The sequence below is a fragment of the Psammomys obesus genome, unplaced genomic scaffold (genome assembly GCF_907164565.1).
Source record: "Psammomys obesus unplaced genomic scaffold, mPsaObe1.curated_primary_1811, whole genome shotgun sequence".
Lineage (NCBI taxonomy): Eukaryota > Metazoa > Chordata > Mammalia > Rodentia > Muridae > Psammomys > Psammomys obesus.
The window spans coordinates 3,347,721-3,372,769 of record NW_026592890.1 but is presented as its reverse complement, the minus strand read 5'-3'; the positions used below and the strand labels follow the sequence as shown (position 1 = coordinate 3,372,769).

Below are 25,049 nucleotides of genomic sequence, written 5' to 3'. Positions count from 1 at the left end.
TCTATCTATCTATCTATCTATCTATCTATCTATCTATCTATCTATCTGTCTGTCTGTCTATCTTCGTGGTGCTTGAGATGGAACTTTGGGCCCTGCACATGTGACAAAAGTACTCTGTCACTGAGCTACCTCCCTAGCCTGAAACTGATGTTTCTAAAGAGGTAGGTAAGTTGAACATAATGCAAAAACCGCAGATTAAATTGTGAGCGAGCAGATAGTGCTGCCTTTTCTCCATCCCTTCTCTTGGTAATTCATCTCTTCCTCACCTGTGGTGCTGTGGTGAGGAGCACACAGAGCCCTGGCCTCTGGTCCCAATGGGGCAGAAGTAGGTGACAAACTGGAGAGAAGGTGGAAGGCACTGTGCTGTCCCAGGGAACACATGCGCACATCAGTTAGCTGGTATGCTCTGGACTGAGTGGTCAGGAGTCTTGGCCCAGGGTGAGAGACATCTGCCCAGGCCTGAGTGATAGGAATGGAGTCACCTTGCCTTGATCTATATGAAGAGCATATAGATAAGGGGCTAGGGAGAATAAAGTCTCTCAGACAGGAGGAGGCTATGGGAAGAGCAGAGTAAAGGCCAGCATGTGGGAAAGTTGGGAGGAGCAGGCAGGATTTTGTTGGGGGGGGGGTTGGATGAATTACTGCAGCTACGTGGGGCCTCCTAAGTCATTTTTAGTTTAGACATTGTGGATACTTTCAATTTTTTTTTCCCTTTGATTCTATTTCCCACAGAACTATGGCCTTGAAAGTGATAATATGAAGAACTTGGTTCTGAAACTGAGGGCGTCTTCCCACAATTTGCAGAATTACATAAGCAGCCGGCGGAAGAGTCCGGCTTATGATGGGAGCACGTCCCGCAAGCCTCCCAATGAGTTCCTTACTTCTGTGGTGGAGCTCATTGGTGCTGCCAAGGCCTTGCTGGCTTGGCTGGACCGGTAAGCCCTGGGTCTCCCTCTCCCTGGATTTCAGGGATCATGGGTAAGGAGCAGATCTTTGGAAGTTACTGTGAAGGTCAGCAACAGGAGTAAATCAGCCCTGGTTTAGAGAGAGTGAAACTGTGCTAAAGGATGTTTCACTGCGATTAACCATAAGCGCTGGAGTATGTGAAGTAGTTCGTGGACTTGGCTCAGTTCACTGCAGTTCTGTTTTTTTGTCTTTGTCTTTCTCTACTCAGATTCCTGTTTTTTTTTTTTTAATATAGTATTTTTATTAATTCTTTGAGACTTTCGTACAATGTATCTTGTTCATATTCAGCCCCCATTCCTTCCCCTCTACTTTTCCTGGATTCACCCTCTTCTCTATTCCCACTCACTTTATGTCCTTTTCCAGTTTTCCCTGGGCCTTGATTGTAGGTGTTGTGTTGCATATATATTACTTGGGGGCAGTTACCCAAGGTCAGTTAATCTCTGCATTTTGACCAGTTATGGTTTTCTATCATGATCTCTATCTACTATAAAAGGAGCTTATTTGAAGAGGGATGAGCAACACTTATCTGTGGGTTTAAGGACACAGATTTAGACATATAATGCAGTTAGACGTACTGGTTTAGGAAACTGCAGTGGTGGGCTCTCCTCTTGGTTCCATGGCCCCACCAGCCAAAGGGAGTTGGCTAAATTTATAGCGCCAGTCATGAAGTCATTCCTATTGAGCAGGCCTCAAGTCCAATTAGACAGGTGATAGTTACCTCCAGGATCTTTCAGGATATTTTACCATGATGTCATTGTTGGGATTCTTGGCAGTTTGTATGGCTCCTTCTGATGCTGTAAGAACTGGTCCTCAGGGTCACATTTCTGTGTTACCTTTTCAGAAGAAATAGTGTGATGAGAGATAGCTTGAGCCAACCTGCAATGTATCCACGCATGCCAGTGTCTGGGGTGGGACTCTCAGGGCTTTTCTTCTTTATCATCCTCCCGTCATTAAAGAGAGTTCTTGTTCCTTCCCAGGGCTCCGTTCACAGGGATCACGGATTTCTCCGTGACAAAGAACAAAATCATTCAACTGTGCTTGGACCTGACCACGACAGTCCAGAAGGTCAGTAGTACACCATCATCGATTTCCAGAACTTTCTCCTCTCTTTTCTTCTTTTTTCCAAGGGATCCCATATGTCTACAAAGTGTCCCATCTTCCCCTTCCATCAGAGTTTGGTGGAGATGAAAGCTTTACATTTGAACAGATGGCTTCTGAGAAAAATGACCAGCAGCCTCAGGCTCAGAAATTACTTTGTCTTAATACTTCTGTATTTTTACCAAACATATTAGTGCTTTGAAAAGAAACAAAGTTTGCGTAATATCCAGGTCTCACTGTCATCTTTGTTCTGAGTCCCTGCTGATTCTGGCTTCATTTAGATACCTCTGTTGTTGGGATTAAAGGTCAGGATAGGACAGCTTGTAAGGCTGTAACAAATAACCCCAAACCTCAGTCGTTTATTCCTGGGATGGTTATGTAAATGGTCCCACTGGGAGATATACTCTGCTGCTTCTTTCTGCAAACCATCAAAGTCCCACTTTGATCCTCCATCCTATGGCAGAGAGGTAGAGAGCGGTGATGGTTCCCATGCTCTGGTTTCCCTCGTGGCTCTTCAGCCAGACCTAGATATTTTAACAAGGGCCTGAAAAGTTTTTCATTAGCCCATAATTTGTCTAGCTTCTATGATGTTAACTATGAACAAAACAAAACAACCCTGTGAGTACGTAAGGCCGATTGCTGTCACGTTACTTGGCATATAGCAGAACTTCTGCATCACTTTAGGATTTGTTATGAATGCGGGAAGGGGTCTCCTCCTTTATATCTATTTGGTTTAAAGACTTTGTTTTTTATTTTTAATAGTTGTGTCTCCCCCTCCCCTATGCATATGCACATGTCTGTGTATGTTTGTGTGTGAGTGTGTCTGCACATGAGTGCAGATGCCCAGAGTCTGGAAGAGGGCGTTGGGTCCCTTGAAGCTGCAGTTATGGGTGGTTGTGAACCTCCCAACTTGATACTGGGAATCGAACTTGGGTCCCCTGTGATATTAGCAAGTGTCCCTAACCACTGAGCCATCCCTCAGTATCTCTGGTTGTTTTAAAACTTTGTCTTTTGATATTTGTTTTTGTGGATGATCTGATAAAATAAAAAATATCCTTCCATTATTCCTGACCATGTAGTAACAGATACGGAGGGGTGTGTACGTGCGTGCGTGTGTTTGTGCGTGTGCGTGTGCGTGTGTGTGTGCACACATGTGCACGCACGAAAGGTAGTTTTCCTCTGTAAAAGAGTTAAGTGTGGCTTCACTTGTTGAAATCTAGTCCTGAGCAGCCGTTCAATTTGGAGTTCATGTGCTTTGGGACCTGTGATCTGCCAGAGGGGCACAGAGACACTAAGTGGATCTGGTTTTGCCCACTTTAGTGATGTATAAGGTAATTTTGATGAAAAAGTCTGATGTCAGCTGTGATACATGAGTGTCATGGTACCTAAGACCAGGCATTGATGGTGGAAGGTGTCTCCCCAGCACCTGCCTTAAGGGTGCCTTCCCTTCCCTGCTTCCCCCCTTACTGTTCTAATTCTTTTTATTTTTTATTTTTATAACCAAGTTGACTTGCAGTCCATTACATCAAAGTGTAAGAGCCGAACACTGAAATTAGCGAATGGACCACTTCAGCTCAGTGTCTCACCGTGCCACTCTGTGCCGGCTCGTGGTTGGTGAGGTGCCGTGGCTTGGGCTGAAGCTGTGGAGCATGGGGAAAGTGAGGAGGCCAGGGCGGGTGCAGTGGTTTGTTTTCGCAGGATGAGCAGGGTAATGCTGGCTTTGCAGGCATTCGGATAGTTCCTCCAATAAATATTTACTTGGCATCTGTGACTGCCACTGTTCTAGGCTCTGGAGTGCCAGAGTGAATAAACAGGTAAGATGTCTGTTAGTGTGTGGGGCAAGGAGAAGGAAGAGACTGGTTAGTGAGCAAAGTTATGTATGTATGAAGTCATGTGAAGTTAGCTGAGGCGGGAGGGAAGAAGGGGCGCAGGACAGAGAGGCAAGGTGGTTGGCTTCCATGGCTGCAGTGAGCAGCCCTGAGGAGGCGGCATCAGAATGACTGATTTGGGCAGTTGTGCTCACCTCTTGCAGGACCCTAGTTTGAAGCTTGTGTGTGTGTGTGTGTGTGTGTGTGTGTGTGTGTGTGTGTGTGTGTATATGTATATGTATGTATGTAGAGAGCTACTGATACACTGATGTAGCTCCTTTCCACCTCGGCATTCAGGCCCAGTGTGACCGCGCATTCTGCAGTGTCTTTCTGCACTTGTTTCTGCCCACTGGAGCCTTGTGGTGCATGGTGGAGGGCCATTTCCAAAGTGAGCTTCCGTGGAGATAGGCAGCTGTCACTCAGGCTGATGGAAGTGGCCATTCGTCAGGAGAGATGGAGCCTGAACTCAAGGCACGAGAGGCACCATGCTTGTTAGTGTGGCCACCGTCATTTGCTTCTGTTTCTCTGTGGTATTCACTGGAGTGGTGAGTCTAATGGCTAAGAGCAGACTAGAAATGGCGTAGGTTCAAATCCCACCCCTACCACTGGTTAACCCTGGGCCCTGGACAAGTCGTTTAAGATTCAGGAGCCTTTACTTTCTGATCTGTAGAATGAGAACACTAATGTTTGTCTTGTCAGATGGCTTGGTGGAATTCCTGTAAGTTCCCCTCCCCTGTCCCACTTTTGAGTAAGAAAAAAAAAAGAAGGCAGTGTAAAAATGAGACCTGAAATGCCAGGTATGATGATACAGGCCTTCAACTCCAGTGCGTGGTAGGCAGAGGCAGAGGCAGCCAGAGTATTGTGTTAGAGGCCAGGCTACATAGAAGGACCTTTTTCTTTCTTTCTTTTTTTTTCTTGATATAGAAAGGGATGTTTAAAAATTTTTAATTTTTAAGCATATACACATAATGCTTAGTAAATATATAATAAATACATGCACACGCAAATATAGTCAGATGTCCATAAACCTATGTGTGAAAGAAAAAGCAAATGTAGCTGGTAATTGGATAGAAAAATTGTGTTCATCCTGGCAGGGAAAGAGGTAGACAGAAAATGTAGGGGAGTAATCAAAAGGAAAAAAAGGAAAGGAAGAAGTGTGTGTGTGTGTGTGTGTGTGTGTATGTGTGTATGTGTGTGTGTGACTGTGTGTGCCGGAGTGTGCATGTGGGGGGGAAGGGAAAGAGAGTGTTTTATTTACATGTGAATAACATGAGTGATGTGGCTTTTATGTTTGTGTATGGTGCTGACACTAGAAAGCTGGGCCGCTTCTTGCACACGCACTGAGCTGTACTCGCAAGCACAGTGTGAGGTGTCTAGAGGCAGGGTTACCTCATGTGTGACACAGCATCGGGAGCACAGCACTGACGCAACGAGTGCGCTCAGGTGGGGTAGAAATACCTGGATTTTTGGAAGATGTTTTCCAGAATTAGACTTGATAGTTTAAGGATAAGAACTAAGAAAATATATACGCTGCCCTTGTTTTCTGGAATTAAAAAAAAAATTCAGCTTGAACAGGTTTTCATAACTTTGAGATTTGTCTTTGACAATTCATTCATATGTGTGAATAAACATAAGTATATGAATATATATACACACACATAAATATACGTATGTATATATGTACATGCCTTTTAAAGGGTGCTGAGTGAATGTACTTGGGGGTGTTACTTTCTGGAGTTTGGGGAAGATATGTCTTTGGCTCTTGTCCAGAATTTGTTTCCCGCAGTAACTGAAAGCACCCATTTCTTTGTCACGTGTCATTAGTGTATATGGGCACATGTACACACACAGGTTGGTGACTGAGGTCAGTGCCATTTCCAGTGCCATGTAATGGCGCCTACAAGATAAGCTGTTTCAGAAAATGCACCCTCCTCTTATTTCATCCTCTGCCGCTCCTGAGCAGGTTTCACTAGAGACTGTCTGGAGCCCCTGTCTAGAAGAGACACACCCACCTTTCCTCCTTTACATCTTCCTGCGCTGCTTTCCCTGCTTTCTTAGTGCATGCCCTGCCTCCCTCCTTGTGATGCTGAAGAGGGAGCCACACCTCGGCTCTCACTCTGCGCGTTTCCATGCACTTCCAGGGCTGCATGTGCTGAAGTCTACGCCAAGCTTGGGGTCCGTCCTCCTGTCCAGTTTGTCCAGTTTTGAGGGCATAAGACGAGATGTAGGAAACAAAGTCAGGAAGGGATTGGGATCCACATTTCCAACTGGACTTAAAGTGTAATAGTGCAAGAATGAAGAGGCAGTGGCAGGGATGAAGCTCCTGTCTGGCAGGAAAGAGAGAAAGGACTGTTGAGCCCAGGGAGCAGGGTGGAGAGGAGGGAGGCACCATTACTGAGGGGGTTCCATGTCTGCTGTGTCTGTATGCTTGCGCCCTGTGGTCACATTGAGCTCCCAACAGTTTTCTGAGATGTTGGCCTTGCCATCTTATTTTACTGCGAGGAAAGATTGTCATAGAGGTCTAGCAGGCTGTACAAGTCTACCCCATTCATAAGGAGGTGGTGTGAAGGCAGGAGGCGGAGGAGACCCACCCGGCAAGCTGCTAGCTGCCCTGGGTGGCCCTGACAGTTGATCCAGGTGACCAAGGGCTGTCACCAAGCTCTGCTTCAGTGTGTGACGCATGAGGGGGTGACTTGTTCAGGAACATTTTCTTCCTTCCCCTGCTACCCTGCCAGATAATGTGAAGTCATGCCTGCAGCTGTTTCCTTTCAGGGCGGGGAGGGATGGGTGTGGGAAGCCACCTTGCCCTTGGTAGAAAGTAATGGGCGAGTCCTTTCACATGCTGGCTTGGAGAGTTTGGGTTTTTCACTTGTACCTGTTCATCAGTTTCCACGGCAGGAAGCTCATTTGGATGAATGGGTTCCAGTTCCATAAAAACAAGTGTCAGGAACCGATAGCCATACCTCAGCCTTGATTCTTGTGCCCTTCTACTGCAGCCTTCTGTGTTGGTGATAGTCTCTAAGGAAGACTGGAGACCATCTTTCTGCAGTAATTTGTAGGGCCACAGACATAGATTGCTGGTTGTATTGCCATCATAAGGCCACACAAGTGGACGGTTCCAAAGTTGTTGTATCAGTTCTCTGTGGTAATAGTGGATGGTTTGCTTCCTGTGTGTGACGTACAGGTAGAAAAAAAATACATCTTTAAGCTGTAGTTACTCATGGTTTACAAAGTTGCTCTTGTAGCTTGGGTTTCTATCAGAGTCATGCTTGGGTGAAGTATTTCTAAATTTCTTAGCTTCCCCCCCCCTTTCCTATGCGCTTTTCTAGAGAGTCAGCATCAATTTTGGGGACAGTAAAATAGCTGTTCTTGTGTCTTCTATTTATCTGGTAAAAAAAAGGAAAAAAAATTAAAGTTTTAAGAAGATAAGGGAATTCGAATTCTGAAATCATATAGGATAGAAACCCATCCCTGTCCTTTCTACTGATATTGGGGAGAACAAGCTACACATGACGTTTCAACCTAAATGGATACCGTAGCCTGATGGAGTCAGCACTGATTTGTGTTTCCCACACCTGAAACTATTAGCGTTACCACAAGATTAGCTCAGCTTGGTGTTGTACTCAGTGCTGCAAAATAAACTCTACTGAAACCAGGTCTTGGGCTGAGAGATGGCTTAGCAGTTAGGGGCACCTGTTTGGTTCCCAGCGTCCTCTTGGTTCCCAAGCACCCCCAACTCCAGTTTCAGGGATCTAGTACCCTCTTCTGGTGCTGAGGGTATCAGGCACATAGCTGGTATACAGACGTATTCAGGCAAAACACTCACATACATAAAGTGAATAAATCTAGTTTTAAAAGTTAACAAAGAAGAAAGTGGCTTCTCTGATTTCCTTTCATGTGTCTGTGGTCCGGGTTGAGATCCCCCAGTGCAGATAGCTCTAGAAGGCTACCTGTGGAAGTTTCGCTTTGACGGCTTCTGGACAATGGTGATTCCTATAATCGGCTAACCCTGCTGGCATAGTGTTCCAAGTCTTTTGTTCTCTAGCTGAGAAAATAATGCTTTGCATTCCAACTCTTTATTTAATGTCATCAATAGCATACCTCAATACCACTTTTTTGGCAGTGTGTTAATGAATGTTTTGTTAAAGTTTTTTCATCTTCTAAGGCCTGAAGTATGTGATTTAATCTCACTGGTGCTTAAAATAAACTTCTGTGGCTGAGTTTACCCAAGGCCTCATTTGAAAGCTATTCTTATAGACAGGACTTGAGCTAAGGACTGCTGCCTTGTTGGCCCACAGCTAGCTGAGCCTGGGGTCACGTTGAGAACCATAGGCAGGATTCTTGTATTTGTCATTTTATACTCTCCAGACTGGCCAATAGGTAGATTTCATTTCTGTGGTTTTGTTTGGTAACAGGGCTAGAACCCAGGGCCTTGGCTTGCACATGCTACACAGGACCCCCTCACTGAGCTGTGTGCTCCTAGAGTCAGTTTGTAGGGGTTTTTGTTGTTGTTGTTGTTTGTTTTAATTTTATTTTCATTAATTACAGCTTATTCAGTTTGTATCCCAACTGTTGTCCCCTCCCACTCTCCCACCCTCATCTCCTCTCATGTCCCTCCCCCAGTCCACTGATAGGGGAGGTCCTCCCCTTCCATCTGACCCTAGCCTATCAGGTCTCATCAGGACTGGCTGCATTGTCTTCCTCTGTGGCCTGGTAAGGCTGCTCCCCCATCAGGGGGAGGGTTTTGTTGTTTTAAAATAGGTTTTCTCATTAGAAAATCAGTCCCCTGGCCCTTTGGGTGATAAGCTCCATGAGTTAGAAGACAACAGAGACTTAGGAGAAGAGAAATGTCAGCTCCACATCCACTCAGGCCCCACTTCTGTATCCAGGTCTGCTGGGATTGTGCAGGCTGAGTGCTAGGTGGTGGGGGACATGTCTAGAACCTTGTCATTTCTAGAAAGATTTAAGCCAGTTTTTGTGTTTAAAAAGATTCTATTTATTTTTCTTGGAATTTTGTACTTGACCAACATGTTTACATTACTGTGACCCCTCCCTCTACCCCCTCCAAACCACACCTCCCTTACTTTGTCTCAAGTTAATGACCTCTTCTTCAGTTATTGTTAACACACACACACACACACACACACACACACACACACACACACACAGCCATCTATACACATGTGCACACATACACACACACAAGTCTATACACACGCACACACACACACCCTACTGAACCTTTTCAGTATTGCTCATGAGTGGCTCATCACTGGACGAAACAGGTCTTCCTTCTCTCAGCAGCAGAGCCTGTGCCTCTTCTCCTAGATGAGGGTGGCGTTTCCCCTGTCCGTGTTGTCATGTAGGTGTTGTTTGGACAACCATATCTTTTTAAGATTAGGGGTGCTGTTTCCCTGTCATGTCTGTAAGACACTATTTAGCAGCACACATCCTGGTCCAGTAGCTCCTAAAATCCTTCTGCCCCCGTTGCTGGACTTTCCCCGCGCCTTCAGTGTAGGGTTGTGTTGCGGATTGTCGGCGCTGGGCACCCCACCTTACTTACTTTCTGCATTTTGACCTGTTGTGCTAAACTGATTTTTAAAAAGCTTTTCATTCTTACACTTTTTTTTTTTAAAATTCTCTTCTTTAGGATTGCCTTGTAGCAGAAATGGAAGATAAAGTTTTAAATGTGGTAAGTATATTTTCTAAAGGTTACTATTCAATTCATTTTCCAAAGGCAATGGGAATCATTAATTACACTCAGTGTGGCTAATTGTGTCAAGATGAACTTTGAAACACTGGCTTTTAGGATTGGAATCTGTTGATTTAGATGGAAAAGTAAAAATTGTTTAAGGAGATGACTGAAAATTCCTGTGGTAATTGGCTGTATGGCGTTCTCTGTTTCTGTTTGATTTTACTGTGTTTTCTTCTGGAAAGTTCATCACAGCACACTTACGCTTAGCATGCAAATGAGGGTGAGAATGATATTCATACTTTATTGCAGAGCTATTTTGAGTTAAAAGAATACCTTGGCAAAAACTTTACAATGGGGAGGGGCATGTACTCTGACTGTATAAAGAGCATTCTGGAGGGATTCATCATCACTTCCTCCTTTTGACACAAGCAGCCTGTGCCCCTTTGATAAAACCCTCCTGTTTGGTTGAGGAATTTGGCAATTAAATTGCTATAAATATATTTTCCATAAATAGGGAAGCTAAGCAAAACTAGAGGAATGTGGAAAAGTATCACCTCATAGATTATGTCCTTGGAAAGAAGAGTGCCCCTTTGGAATGTCCGGATGCCTGTGGTCCTTTGATTTTGGGATGGTAGATGCTCTGATTGCAAGAGCATGTGCCTAATCCCCATGGCCTCAGTGGGAAGACCACTTCCTGTGGGTACTCTCTTGTCTGCAGTGTCGCTCTGTAGTGTGACAGACAGGAATTTGAGGCCATGGGGCTAAAATGCAAAATGTGAAGCTACAGAACTGAGATGTTCTAGGTAAATATAGGTATCTGGGGTTCAGCGGCATTTTTAGATAGAAAACTAAAAGAGGAGTCTTTCAAAGGAAAAGGAGCAGCAGATTCCATTAAAACACAAGCTCTCCTCTGCGACATTCTGGAAGTGAATGTCATGAGGTGTGAAGCCACAGGTGGAGGGAGAAGATTTTAAAAACTTGTCAAAGAACATAGAGCCTTAAGATTTGGTAATAAGAAAACCATCCAGCTAAAAACAGGTCTGAAAAGATACTTCACTCAGAGGAGACATGGAGAGGGCACATGAAATATGCCCATTTGTGATTAGGGACTGAAGCCAGGAGAAGCCACTGTTTGCTCACTAGAGTGGCTGAAATTCAGCACCTCTAGCAAATGTTGGCAATGGTGTGCAGCACGGTCATTCGTTGCTTGGAGGTATGAGGAATTGAAGCAATTCAGAGGACAGTTTGGCAGTCAGTTACAGAACTAAGCATATTCTAACTATATATTCTATCAGTTGCACTGTTGGGTGTTTACACAAAGGAGCTGTAAACTTAATGTCAACAAAAATCTACCCTGGATTGCATGTAATGTTTATAGCCATTTTATTCCTAATTGCCTCAAAGTGGAAGTAGACAAGCTGTCTTTTTATAGGTAAATGGATAAACAAATATAGTATATTCACAGCATAGAATATTACTCAACAATAAAAAGAAATGAGCTATCAAATATGAAAAGATACAGAGAAATTTTAAATGTATGTTGTTAATTGAAATAAAGCAGTAAGAAAAGGCTGGATGCCTTAATTTATAATTTATATGTAATTTTCTTTGAATATAATTCCTTTCTTATATGATTCCAGCTGGTTGATATTCTAGAGAAAGCAAAGCCATAGAGACAGTGAAAAGATCAGTGCTGCCCAGGAGCCCCAGGCAATAAAGAATGAAATGGATTATTGTGTTGAGCATGGGGACACTGATGGTGATGAAATTATCCAATCATATGGTTTGATAACGGATATAAAACATTAAATATTTGTCAAAAACCTTTAGAACATGCACCACAAAAGTGAATACTACTGGAAATGAAGGATTTAAATATTGGTTCATCAGCTGTAAAACTGTATAACACCATATCGATTTTAATGATGGAGATGCTGGCATAGAGGGAGGAAGTCTGGAGACAGTGCATTTGTTGCTTGATCCCTTCCCAAACCCTGCAAGCCTGAAGTTTATTACAAATAAAACAACAGCAACAACAAAGCCAAACTGATTTAGAGTAAACTAATTTTTTTCCTCTGTCAGTATTGAAGAGAGCGTGAATGACACCTACATCTGGGGACTTCTTCACTTCCAAGAAGGTTTCTTCCTGGCTTGTGCTTTTACAGTGGTCATAAACAGCCATGTTTTTAAGAAACATTTTTTAAAGCTGAAACAATACAACATTCCTGTAGATTGTATATGCTTGGAATTCCAGTGTCTGTTCACTGAGCAGGATTATCACAGCGAGGGCTGGCCAGGGCCACAGACTATGCATGAGGTGCGTTTCTCTAAGTCAGCTTGAGATAAACGTGGTTAATGATTGAGCTCCCTCATTTCCAGGTCAAGGTTTTAAATGGTATCTGTGACAAAACAATGCGCTCTACCACGGATCCTGTTATGAGCCAGTGTGCATGCCTGGAGGAAGTTCACCTGCCGAATGTCAGACCTGGGGAAGGCCTGGTAAGAGTTCTCCTGGTCTCTGGTGCAGAACACCAGCATTTTCCAAAGCAATAAATTGTCTCACTGTTCTTCCTGTAGCTCTGCGTAGTGGAGTATGTTATATCTTATATTATATTGTATTAAATTATATTATATTAGTCCACAGTTCGGGATTTGCTGTCTGAAACTCTGTTAAAGATGGTTATCTTTCAAGTACAAAAATAAATAGTTTTAAAGCTGTACCCTCCTGTCTTAACAGATTTATTTTTAGGCCTTAGCAATGCAAGGAAATATAAAACATTCCACAAAGGAGAGATGGTCTGTGGGAACAAAACAACATCTAATCTGGAAGTCTGAGTTGGCACTTAGGATGGGAGTGAGCAGAGGCCGGTAGAGGGAAATGACTCCTAGGAAGATCTCAGAAATGTTTCTCTCCTGTACTCTGCCTAGACTTTGGCCCTGAGTCTCAGCATCTGCTTTGATCCCCTGTTGGGTGGATCCTTTCAGAGGCCCTCTTGGCAGGCTCCCATCCTGTTTCCTCTCCTCTACCCCTTCTGGTGTCTATCCTGTTTGCCATTCTGAATGAGATGTAGGTGTCCTCCCTAGGGTCCACCTTAGTGTTTAGCTTCTTTTGGTCTGTGGATTTTAGTATGGCTCTCCTACATTTTATGGCTAATAACTGCTTATAAGTGAATGTATACCATGCGTGTCTTTCTGTTTCTGGGTTACCTTGATCAGGATGATCTTTTCTAGTACCATCCATTTGGGGAACTGATAGAAGGAAACAGACAGGGACAGGAGTCCCACAGGGAGACCAACAAAGCTAAAAAATCTGGCCCAGGTGGTCTTGCAGAGATTGTACCAACCAAGAACCAGGCATGGAGAGGACCTAGACCCCCTGCACAGATGTAGCCGACTGGCAGCCCAGTCTCCATGTGGATTCCCGAGTAAGGGGAGCAGGGGCTGCCTCTGTCATGAACTCGTTTGCCTGCTCTTTGATCACTTGCCCCTGGTGATTCGGCCTTACCAGGCCACAGAGGAAGAGGATCCAGGCAGTCCTGATGAGACTTGACAAGCTATGGGCAGATAGCAGAGGAGGAGAATTCCCCCTTTCAGTGGACTAGGGGAAGGGGACGGGGGGGGGGGAGTGAAGGAGGGTAGGATTGGGAAGAGTTAAGGGAGGGAGCTTCAGTCCGGATATATAATGAATAAATTATATATTAAATGTTTCTTTCCTCCCGCATGAGGTGTAGAACAGTGAGCGCTCAGGAGGGCGCCGCAGGTGACTCCTCTCAGGTCACCTAGGGGCTTAATCTGCAGAGCTGCAGAAACCCGTGTGCCTCATTGATTGATTAGCTTGGAGCCCTTGAGTCAGGGAGCTCAGATGTGGGCCTTCACTTAGGCCTGCTGAATGATGACCTTAGATGGAGATGCTAAGTGCCCAGTGCTGAGAGCAGTGAACTTGTCAGTGGATGCTGGGCACAGAGGAAGAGTCAGGGTTGCCAGTGTATGCATTGTTGTGGGAGAGTTTAAGGCAGTCTCCTAAATAGGGAAACAAACAAACAAAAACCACACTGAGAACAAGCCCCTATTCTAGTGCTTAGAATTACACTATTACTCGGCTTTCAGAGGGAAGGATGGATTAGCTTAGCTTCAGTCTAAACCAGGAGGAATTCCTGGATGTGATTTTTGTAGTCAGGAGTGAATTAGATCCATGCTCTGAGTAGGAGGAGATGGAATTGCCCTGTCATACCATGGAGTTATCCCAGCAACGGCTGGGGGAGGGACATACAGTTCTGTAGGGCAAAGCCTAGTGACTGAAGATGGCAGACCTTGAGAGGAAGGGCAGGAGCCTTGAGGGTTTTAGGAGTGGTGAGATTCTTTTTTGCAGAGTGGCATAGGCTACAGAGCAGAATAAGTTCACTGTAGATCCTTTTTTCTGCGTCCCTCATTTTGTAACAATTTAATTGGAAAAATATATTTGTGTTGTCAAACAGTAGAGACAGTTATCTGGTAACATGGTATTTTTGTCTGAGTTTGCCTAAAGGTGTGTCTTTGGAAAGCGACTCTTCCATCCTTTGGCTTTCCTGAGACAGAGCAATGGCAGTTACTGCTTTGCTCCCCGTGTTGTAGTGGTTCACATGATTCACCTGCAGCTCCCACTCTGCATTACAATAGGCTCCCGTAAGTCATCCCCTGTGGACCACTGATACCAGATGGAGCCAACTGCATTGTTTCCCTGGGAGAAAGCGAAGAAGAAGAGCCCTTGTTTGAAATGGCTAGCTCACTGAGCAAGTCTGAGAAAATTCCTCCGTCCTAGAGTTGTGGCAGAATCCTGTGTGCCCAGAACACACATTATAATATCAAAGAGATCGCCTGTCTGATCTCTTCTACTGGTGCTCAGTTGTTCAGTCTCTGTCCCTTTTTTTTCTCTGTGTCTGTCTGTCTCTGTCTTTCTTCCCCCACCCCCTTTGGATTGACTTTTCCTGGAGTTTTGTAAGCCTAAAGAAACCAACCAAACAACAAACAAAAAACCCACAGTGTTCCGAAGGGACTGCTCAGTGTTTGAAAGTTTATGCTTCTCTGCAGCTTTCTGTGAGAGTCGGGAGTCAGGGTTAATGCGTTGGTGATCCCTTCTAGGGCATGTACATCAAATCGACCTATGACGGATTGCACGTGATCACCGGGACCACAGAAAACGTGAGTGCACATCCATGAAATGTGAGAATCCCTTTGGTGGGTGACACATTCGACATGGCTCTGGGCTTTGGGGTTATGTGTGTACATGCTGTTACCTGGTGTGAGAGCTGAAGTGTTAGCCTCCTGTTGTGTTTATTCTGTCAGCCAGTTGGCTGCTGCCTCTTACCAGCTTTTGTGAGTTTATTATTTAAATCACTCTGTGCATGGTTCATGTGCCATGTCAGGTTTCCTTGTCTATCTGTCTGTCTGTCTGTCTACCTACCTACCTACCTACCTACCTATGCCTCTGCCCTTGTGCCAATTATTTCTTTTGCACCATGGAGGTGTGAACCCAAAAGTACAGAAAATAACTTTCTCTTTGTTGTCCTGGGTCACTGTCCCCCAGGAGAACTGGAGCTGGTGGCCATTGTATAATGTGTGAGCACATGTACTCATGTATATGAGCATGCGCTGTGTGGGATAGGCGTCAAAGTCGGCGTTTTTCTCAATGGCTCTCCACCTTATTATTTGTTATTATTATTTTTTAGATCAGATGTCTCCTTGAACTAGGAACTCACTGCTTGGCTAGAGTGGCTGGCCAGCAAGCCCCAGGATTTCTCCTGTTTCTGCCTCCCATAGCTCTAGGATTATAGGAGTGTGTCACTGTGCCTAGCTTTTTATCTGGGTGCTGGAGAGCTGAACTCAGGGGCCAGGTGAACCCACTGAGCCATCTTTCCAACCTTGGGATTACTCATTATCCTATCCAACATTTCGAATTTGAGAAAAGTAGAATGAGGTAAATGTATTTGTCTTGCAACCTGAGCTGTGGCTGGCTTTTGAATGACACTGGCATGAAGTAGGACTATTTCAGCAAACTTCCTATGCTTGTGTAAAAGAAGCATGTGTCTGAGACATTAGAGAAGGAAATAATTCCAAAATATATGGGGAGATTTGTCAGTCTTTTTTTTTTTTTCTTTTAACTTGGTGTAATGAAAAAATGTGTGTGTAATGTTAAGTTTTATATTTGGCCTTTTGAGGAAGTTTGATGGCATGGCTTGAGGTAATGAGTAAGTTTTAAATGAGTCTTGTAGCGCTGATAGAAAAGTAAGTGGAAGATGATGTGTCTTTTAAGTATTCCCTGTTGGAGATAAAGGGATCTTCAAATGAGTTGATTAAGAGTGCCTACATGAGTTTGTATGTACCACAGGAGTTCAGGTGCCTACAGGTGCCAGAGGAGTCACAGCTCTGGAACTGGAGTTAGAGGTGGTTGTGAGCCACCTGATGTGGCTGCTGGGAAGTAGATCAGAGTCCACTGCAGTAGTCAGTGCTCGTAACCTCTGAGCCATCTCTCTAGCCACAGGAAGCTTTGCTTTTCATTGGGGCGTACTTCCAGTGGAATCAAACACAATCCTTTATATAATTTGCCCCACTTATTCCTATTGAATTGGTGTAGTCCCCCACAACCAGGACAAGGACAGACTCAAGTACCGCCTCATACATTGTTTTAGGGATGGAGAGACTCAGAGGATGGTGATCATTTCAGTCTTTAAAGAATAAAGTTGTAAAGTCTTGTACTTTGGTGGTTGTGCCATCGGGCTTGATGAGACTTGGACCGTTCCCGATTCTCCCAGGTTTTCTGGAAGTCACGTAACTCTTTGATAAATGTGTCATGTGCTTGTGTGTTTCTCTCTTCTTCTGTCCCCTTTTGTTTAAAGATGAGAGTTGAGTGGGAGACTAAGCAATGCTGCCTTTGAATCAAATGAAATGTCAGGTATGAGTAATGATGTATCTTTCCCAAGTTCCTAATGGAATCATAAAGCTGGGAGGCAGGCCTACAATCTCTGCATCTAGTCTGTTCCCGTGTTCCCATCCAGGGCTGGGGGGATGCCACTATGTTAAAGACTACGGGGAAAAAACCCAGAAGCTCATTTAATTCCACATGGCAATCTACTTAAAATATTTATATTTATAAAATTTAATTTATATTTATAAAAATTTATATTTATAAAATATAAAATATTTTATATTTATAAAAATCTATATTAAAATATCCGTTGCTTTAGTCGTTCAGCATGCATTTATTAAGGGCCTGGACGGTGCCAGACCAGGGCTAAGTCTTGACGAGGTGGCTGAGGAGTCGCTATGATTTCCCTTCTCAAGGGCATAGCTGGGTGCCTTACACTCAGGATACTGGATGTTGTGCATTTGGTTGGCAGTAGGACATGCCCGCCGCAGGCCAGCTCTTCAACTGTCAACAGGGGTAACTGTAATTTCACATAAGATCTCCGGATGAAGGTGAACAGCGGCTTCACCCTGGAGTCCAGGCTGATATGAAGCCACAGGCCCTTCTTAGCAACGCCTTGCATGTTTTCAGAGTGACCTGAGCAGTCAGGCCCCACACATCTTTCCATGGTGCTCTCTATCCGACTTCTTTTCAGATGTCTCAATCTTATTCAAGAGCCTGAAGAGCCCTCTCTGTTGCCCAGCCTCCTCCCCTTAGAGGAGGTGGGAACTGGTTGTACTTCAGAAGAGTGGGGCCATTGTCCATCAGGTCATCTTTCCTAGGGCACACCGCGGCAGGCGTCACTTTTCTGTAGTCCAGCTCACAGTGAAGATGGGCAAGAGCCCCTGACCTGGAGAACATTTTGGCATCGGGCTCTTTTATCAGTGTTCTGCCAAAACCAGCGCTGAATCACTTGATGGGACATTTGAGAAACAAAGGCACAAGGATCCTTCAGAAGGAAGTCGGCTGAGGACAGTCGTTGCTGTGTTTTAAGATTGTGTGTCTGTGAACAGGGCTTCCTGGACTTGGGGCTGTTGCTTATAAAATGAAGCTTGCCTCAGATGGAGCTTCAGCTCATGAAGGTCAGGCACATGGCACTAATGAGGGTTAGCTTAACTGTGAGGTCAGCAGGGTCACACTTGACTTCAGGAGTCCGACACACTGCTGCAGAGAGGAACATTCATTTTTAAAAAGCAGCTGAAGAGCAAGAGCCTCTGGGTTGGTGTCTTCGTCCCTGTGTTGGGCTGGTTGCTAGTCTAGGGTGAGGTACTGCTGGTTGTTATGGCAACATCTGGGATGTTTTTGAAAATATCCGGTATAGTTACCTGTGCTTTCAGCTGAGCCCTGATAAACCGGAGGCAGCGTTTCCACAGTTTAATGCTGCCTGCTAATTTCCTGTTGGGCCTATCACAGCAGCTGAGTGAGAAAAATCCAGCAAGTGTGTTGTGAGTTTTGTTGCCCGCCCTCATGTTCAAAGGTGCTATTTTGCCTTCAGATAACTGTAAATTGAAGTTTCACCCACTCACATACGTTACAAAATTAAATACTCTGACCTAGATAATGTTTAATTAGAAACCAAAGGTTTATCTTTTCCTCTCCATCATGTGATATATTTTAAACAGAAGGAGTTTTTGTCCACTTAAACAAAAATGCTTTTGTAGCTACATTTGGCTTCTTACGTCCTTTTATGGTCTTTTGTTGTTGTAAAGTAATAACAGTGCATAATGCAGGAAGGACAAAGTGTACATTTTTTTTAAAAGATTTATTTTTGCTTTATGTGCATTGCTGTCTTTCCTGCATGTATGTCTGTGTGAAGGTGCCAGTTTCTTTGGAACTGGAGTTACAGACAGTTGTGAGGCCTGGGAATGGAACCTGGGTTCTCTGAAAGGCAGCCAGTGCTCTTAACCACTGAGACATTAACTGCTCCAGCCTTACTTTTTTTTTTTTTTTTAATCTTTCTGTGTATATGATGTGTATATTGTATACATGTGTGTTTGTATATGTCTGTGTATGATGTGGGTCTGTGGTGTGCATTTGTGTATATATACCAGTGTGCTTATGTATATATATATATATATATATATATACACACACACACACACACACACACACACACATACACACATATATGTGTGTTTGTGTATTCCTGTGTGTATGCACATGCCACAGTTAATGTGTACATGGTGGTCAGAGGACAACTTTGAGTGACAGTCCTTGCCTTCAACCTTTGAGACAGGGTCTGTTGTTTGCCACTGAGTAGCCAGGATAGCTGGCCTGGAAGCTTGCAGAGGCCTGTCTCTGCCCTTGTCTTACTATAGGAACACAGAACACACCCCCAACCATGTCCAGCTTTACCGAGGCCCCGGGCGCCTGACCTTAAGTCCCTTTCTTACTGAGCTAGTGCTTTATCTATTGTGCCATCTTCCTGGCCCTAGATTCTTTTCTTACTGAAGCCATGCTCATGTTTTCTTATTAAAGTCACACTTATAACCTGATAGTGAAAGAACCAGAGGCAGAAGGAGAGGCCAGACACCTAAGCCTGGTCTTTTTGTTTCCGTGTAGTCACCTGCAGACAGATCTCAGAAGATTCACGCTGGTGATGAAGTCATTCAGGTGAACAGACAGACTGTGGTGAGTTCGATATTGGGATATAATTATCTTCAGACTTAAAACTGTCCGTGTGTGTGCGTGTGTATGTATGTGCAGATGTTCGTGGAAGCCAGATTGGGGCACCAGATCTAGAACTGTAGTTCCAGGCAATTGTGAGCCACTCAACATGGGTGCTGGGAATGGAACTCCAGTTCTCTGCAAGAGCAGCTCATGCTCCTGATGGCTGAGCCATCTCTACATACTAAAAATATAAATAAATAAAAAATGAATTACGCTTTGCACCCAGTGGTTTCACTGTTTGAAGTAGTGCTGAGACAAGCGTGTTTGCATTTCCCTGTTTACTCATAACTTGAATGCCCTTGAGGTCATGGTTGGCTTTTCATGGCTCCCCAAGGTCGGGTGGCAGTTGAAAAACCTGGTGAGGAAGTTGAGAGAGAACCCCACCGGCGTGGTGCTGCTGCTGAAGAAGAGGCCCAGCGGCTCCTTCAACTTCACCCCTGCGCCCCTGAAGAACCTGCGGTGGAGGCCGCCTCTCGTGCAGGTATCTGGGACCATCCTAGACCGTCATCTAGCGTGGACTGTGTCAGTGATTCTTTTAAAGTTTTAATTGAAGGCGACTGGTTTTAGGAGCTGGTTTGCCGCCATTGTTCTCCAGTCCTGCTTTCATGAGAATGTAAACTCTAGGTCTTTGCTGAACAGTGTGGTAACCATTTGCCATATGTGACTGTTAAATAATTAAAAGGTCAGTTCCTCCGCCTCACGGGCCGCGTTCCCGGTGCTGCCTATGGCTGGTGCTGCCACAGCACATGACTATGCGGGCACAAGGCTCACCCTACATCTTCTCACTTGTTTTCAACATGTTCTGTAGCTTTTTCAGAGAAGGCATGAACAAGTGTCCGCTTACCCCATGGCCAACCAAAGAAACTGTTCCACCCAAGTCTAGCTGAGTGCAATAGGACAGTTGGTTTCCTGGGGCTCCTGACTAGAGCACAGTGACTCAGAGGCAGCGCCCCAGCATGAGTGACAGCCCCCCAAAGCTGCATCCTTAGGATTCCCTGCGCGACTGGCGGCAGCTTCCTCAGCCCTCAGTGTCTCTTTTCCCCAGCCACCCTCCCCACCTGTGTAATGTTGGGGGAGAGTCTTCTGGACTTTTGTTTACTTCCTGGTTCTTAAGAGCGGCTTTTCCCTCTAGGAGGAGTGTTTCAGTTGTGGGCAGCGGCAGTCCGCACTGAGTTCCTGACATATAGCTTGAACCTGTTAGTGCTCCAGGCCGCGGAGACCTCAGTGCTTGGCTGAGAGCCAGGTGGGGTTAGAGAGTTTAGCTCCACACCATTGGTTAGGTGCAGTTCAGAAGCACCGGCCCACGCTGCTGTGTAAAAGGCAGACCCACTGCAGGCAGGTTTTATTACCTACAGCCGCTGTAAGTGTCCTGAAGCCAAATATGGCGGTGCACTCCCTTAACACCAACAGGTGGATCTCTGTAAGTTCCAGGCCAGCCCCGTCTACGTAGTGAGTTCTGGCCTAGCCAGGGCTACAGTGTGAGACCTTGTCTCACAGAGGTCCTTAAATCTTACATTGTTACATTTAGTTTGTAGAACTGCCTGGGACTTGATTTCGCCCCTTCATGTGAAAGGGCAGTACTTCGAAGCTGTGCATCGGAGCACTCTGTACAGACAGCAGGCGTAGACCACCGAGTGGAAGTCAGCAGGGCCGGGTAGATGGCAGAGCAAGGGGGACACATGACCTAAGTAACTTAGGTTTTAAAATGAAAGTGAGGGGACTGGGAAGGTGGCTCAGCAATTAAGAGCGCCAAGGTTCCATTCCCAGCACCCACAAGGCAGCTCACACTGTCTCTTAGCTCCAGTCCAGGTGACCCAGCACCTTCATCTGGCTTCTGTGGTCACTGCACGCATGTGGTGCACAGATGTGCATACAGAAAAAACACTCAAATACAAAAAAATCAGAAGAGAATTGACACATAAGCTACATACACATTTGCTGCCCAGTGCAGCGGTTTAAAATTTGCGTGTATTGCCATTAACACATGTATGACCTCTCACACCTGTTCTCTCGGTAGTTTCAAGTGTTGTCAACACGAGACTAGACGGTGGAGAGCTGGGGAGGAGTGGCACGGAGGGCATAGGTGATGAGTGGGGCACCTCCAGCTGGGAGGTGGGCGGCCTCCGTGCTGGCAGATGAGTCCTACTCTTTAGCACTCCGCACCGCATCATGATACATGACCTTCAGGCAGAGGTGTGACTCTTGCCAAGGTGAGGGCAGGAAGGAGGGGGTGGATGGAGAAAGGGCTAGTCCAGGCGTGGCCTGCTCTGTGGGACAGAGGGTCCTGGGTAATCAGGCAGCTGTGGGTCTGCTGGCTCCTCTTAGGAGCAGTAGCTTTGTCTGCTGAGGGCTTTTTTTTTTTTTTTTTTTTTTTTAGAAGGATATCTGTGGGCTTTTGGCAGCTAATATCTCTAGAATCTGAGGATTAAGATCTCAGCATAAGGGCTCTGGGCTGGCCTCACAGCTTCTCATGTAAAGAATATCTCAAAACCTCTGGAACCAAGGATGGTAGATAAAGTTGGTCATTGGGCTAAGGCAGTAGCAGAGATTGGATACCAGGTAGAGGGCATGGACTTTGTCCCCAGGTGGCAGGGTGACACCTGGTTTTATATTCTTATCTGTGTTAGTTTGCTAGGGTTGTTATGACAGAGTTCTATAGGCTGAGTCATTGGGATTCAAGGTCAAGGTAACTGCAGGGTTGGGCTCATCTGAGACCTTACTCTCTGGCTTGGAAATAGCCACCTTTTCTCTGTCTTCACATGGTCCTCCCTCTGTGTCTTCATCTTTTACAGATATGGTTGGACTGAGAATGTCCTAATTCCTCATTTTAACTTGGTTACCTCTTTAAAGATGTAATGTCAAAATACAGTTATTCTGAGGTACCATGTCAGAGGTTACAGGACCCCAGCATAGGAATTTTGAAAGGGCGTAGTTCAGCTCATGACAGTATCAAGGCATAACGTCGTGTAGGAGGCTGCTGTGTATGTGCAGGTATAAACTGAGGAAGTTCTGAGCGTGTGATGAGGTGCTTCATATGAACGACTGTTGAGCTGGGAGGCCTTGGAGAGGAGGCCTTGCTCGAGTCCCCAAGGGGCACTGTGTGGGTTCACACCCCAGTTCTGCCATGCATCATCCATGAGCTTTGGTATTCTGTCTCCTAAGCGTCACTTTCATCATTATTGCTGTTGAGTATTAGAGAAGGCACTGGGGTAGGCCTGAGGGAGGGGGCAGGAGGGGAGAGCAGATTTCAAACATGGTAGGGTACTTGGCAAAAATGAGGTGGCCGGTGCGGTATGTATGGTCTGAGGTGGCAGAAGGAAACCTCACAGATGTGTTCAGATCATGGGACAGTTAAGTATAAATAGAGGCTGGCTCATCCCTTGACTTCTGGACATAGCCTTTGGAAGGGCACACGTCATTTTCCTCTTCCCTACTGTGCAGCCTGGAGGTGAGGAGCTGGGAGACACTTCATTTTGTCCCTGACCCAGGGAGGTAACCACCGTGGAGATGCAGAGGCTGCTCTGCAGCTCGGCTACCAAGCGTTTCTGCGGTGGTCCAGGCTGTCCTCAGGGTGTAAATGCTGGTAGAGGAGATGTAGGCTTGCTCAGCTCCTGACCCTGGGCGTTTCCCCACCTCAGTCTTCAGTGTTCATGTGCCTGGGTGCTCAACATTCCTGGGAGGGACATCATCTGATCCTCCTCAATGCCATCAGAGTTGTCCTTTCCCATGAAAGAAGTTCATTCTGTTTTAAGGCTGTATACTAACAAACGAGGGTTTCCCTAAACAGAAGTTATCGTTTTTGTTGGAATTTGGGCATGGGGGATGTCTCATGGGAATACTGTAAAATACTTGTGGCTCACAGGATTTTGAGGATCTGGATCAGATACTGATTTATTGGCTATCAGTGAATTCCATATTGAACTGAATTTAGGGCTTGGGTTGGGATATCATGTTAAAAGACTAGACAGAGTTTATGCCTCGGGCCATTGTGTCCCTCCTGAATGTACCTGTCACTTTGATTCTTTTGGTGGCCATAGTTCTGTCCAAAACAGCTGTTGAGTCCTTCATGGTGCATCCATCACAACCTGAGGTCAAAAAGGGAGCGCCTCCTTCCCTCACAACGTCTAGCGTGGACTTACTGGCCTTCACCAGTGGTTCCCATACTCACTGTGAGGTCCTGCCTGGTCCTTTCCCAACTGGAGCTGTTTGGTTAGGGTCACTGTTAGCCGGTAGAAGAAATAAGATAGAAGGTCTCAGTGCGGGGTTTTAGAGTTTAAGTCCTTTCTTCATATGTAAGGCTTGCACAAGCCAGCCAGCATGGATTTCCCAACTCATGAAGTCTCAGCACTATCTGATGAGCCATGGGCGACTGAGGGCTGCTGGGAGAGGGAGAGTTAGTTTTTTTCAGGGATGTGGGCGCCGACAGGCCACCTACCCAGGCTCCAGCAGATGGTCCCGCACCAACCACATACATACAGGCAATACTAAGTGGCCGTAAAGTTAGAGGCAGACTGACAGGGAGGGAGAGGGACTGAAACGACAAGAATTTGAGATGTAAAAGAGGGCAAGGGTAAGAGAGGGCGTGGATTGGATCCAAACATGTACATGTTGGAATATTTAGTGACAATGTAAGTCCCTTGAGGTCTGTAATGTAATTAGTGGTAAGGTAAGATTTAATTTTAAAAATCAACTTGTACATGAGTGTTTGTACTGTGGATACGCATTGCTAAATTCAGCAGAGTGAGTTGTACATTTGCTGTGTAACCAGCATGTCCTCTGCCCTTCATGTATGCGAGCTCAGTTTCACAGCCGCCCAGCTGGATACTGTTCTTATTCCCATCGGTTCTTGTCTTATAGCTGAGACACATAGATGCTGAGTGACCGCCTCAGCGGTCCACAGCTAACCAGAAGACTAGCCAGGTTCGCACCCAGAGCCCAAGGCCACACTTGTCCTTAGCAGGGCACTGGTGCGTGCTTCTCTCAGCAGGAAGGACTGTTAGTGTCAGCTGTACGGAGGAGGAAACTGAGGCATGGGCTTTCAGGTGGCTTCCTACACCTCTGGGCTTCTGAAGGTAATTCTGGGTTGCTTGCCTCATGGGAGCATTGGCGCTGAGCACTGTTAGCAGCCATGAGTGTGGAGGTGAGCTCTGCCTCCGCTTGTTTGGGGCCTGGCTGTGTTGGGCGGGGGCAAAGTACACCAAGAGCAATTTCCATGCTGACCTCTGTTTTCTCATTCCTTCATCTCCTTGCAGACCTCACCGCCGCCCACCACGACCCAGTCCCCAGAGAGCACCATGGATGCCTCCCTGAAGAAGGAGAAGCCAGCCATCCTGGACCTGTACATTCCTCCCCCTCCTGCTGTTCCCTACTCTCCCCGGTAGGTTAGCCTGGCTCACAGGGCAGAACACGTGGTCACGGTCGCGTGGTCACTTTAAATAAGGAGATCTGACTCACTGTGCCGAGCTTCAAGGCCGGGGCTCACCTCATGGGGCTTGAAAGTTACACATTTGGTAAGGGGCCTTTAAGAAAAGAATGCCAGCGGATCTTTCTTGTGAAAAATTTATGTCTATGCTTTTGGGGCCTTGGAAGGGCCAGTTTGGGGATCCCTGTAGCTTAAGTTATGTCAGCTTCAAGATAAATTCATTTGTATAGAAGATGCTAAAAGTATTTGTGTGAGTCATTAAAGTTGTAGCCTGATTTTACCCAGAGAGATGTATATACTTGAACACACACATACATAAATGCAAACATAAACATAAACTCAGGCATAGACACAGACACACATATACATATATATACAGACAGACACACA

General features: G+C 45.5%; 1 protein-coding gene across 1 annotated transcript in view; it reads left to right on the top strand.

Annotated features, from left to right (window-relative positions):
* The window catches only part of Cnksr3 (CNKSR family member 3), a 91,436-nt gene that overhangs the window by 58,087 nt on the left and 8,300 nt on the right, over nt 1-25,049 (top strand). The window contains exons 3-10 of the mRNA XM_055615841.1: nt 733-935; nt 1,944-2,031; nt 9,583-9,624; nt 12,007-12,126; nt 14,746-14,805; nt 19,130-19,198; nt 19,572-19,718; nt 24,490-24,614. Coding sequence (XP_055471816.1) covers nt 733-935; nt 1,944-2,031; nt 9,583-9,624; nt 12,007-12,126; nt 14,746-14,805; nt 19,130-19,198; nt 19,572-19,718; nt 24,490-24,614 — 854 coding nt within the window. The remainder of the gene's footprint in view (nt 1-732; nt 936-1,943; nt 2,032-9,582; nt 9,625-12,006; nt 12,127-14,745; nt 14,806-19,129; nt 19,199-19,571; nt 19,719-24,489; nt 24,615-25,049) is intronic.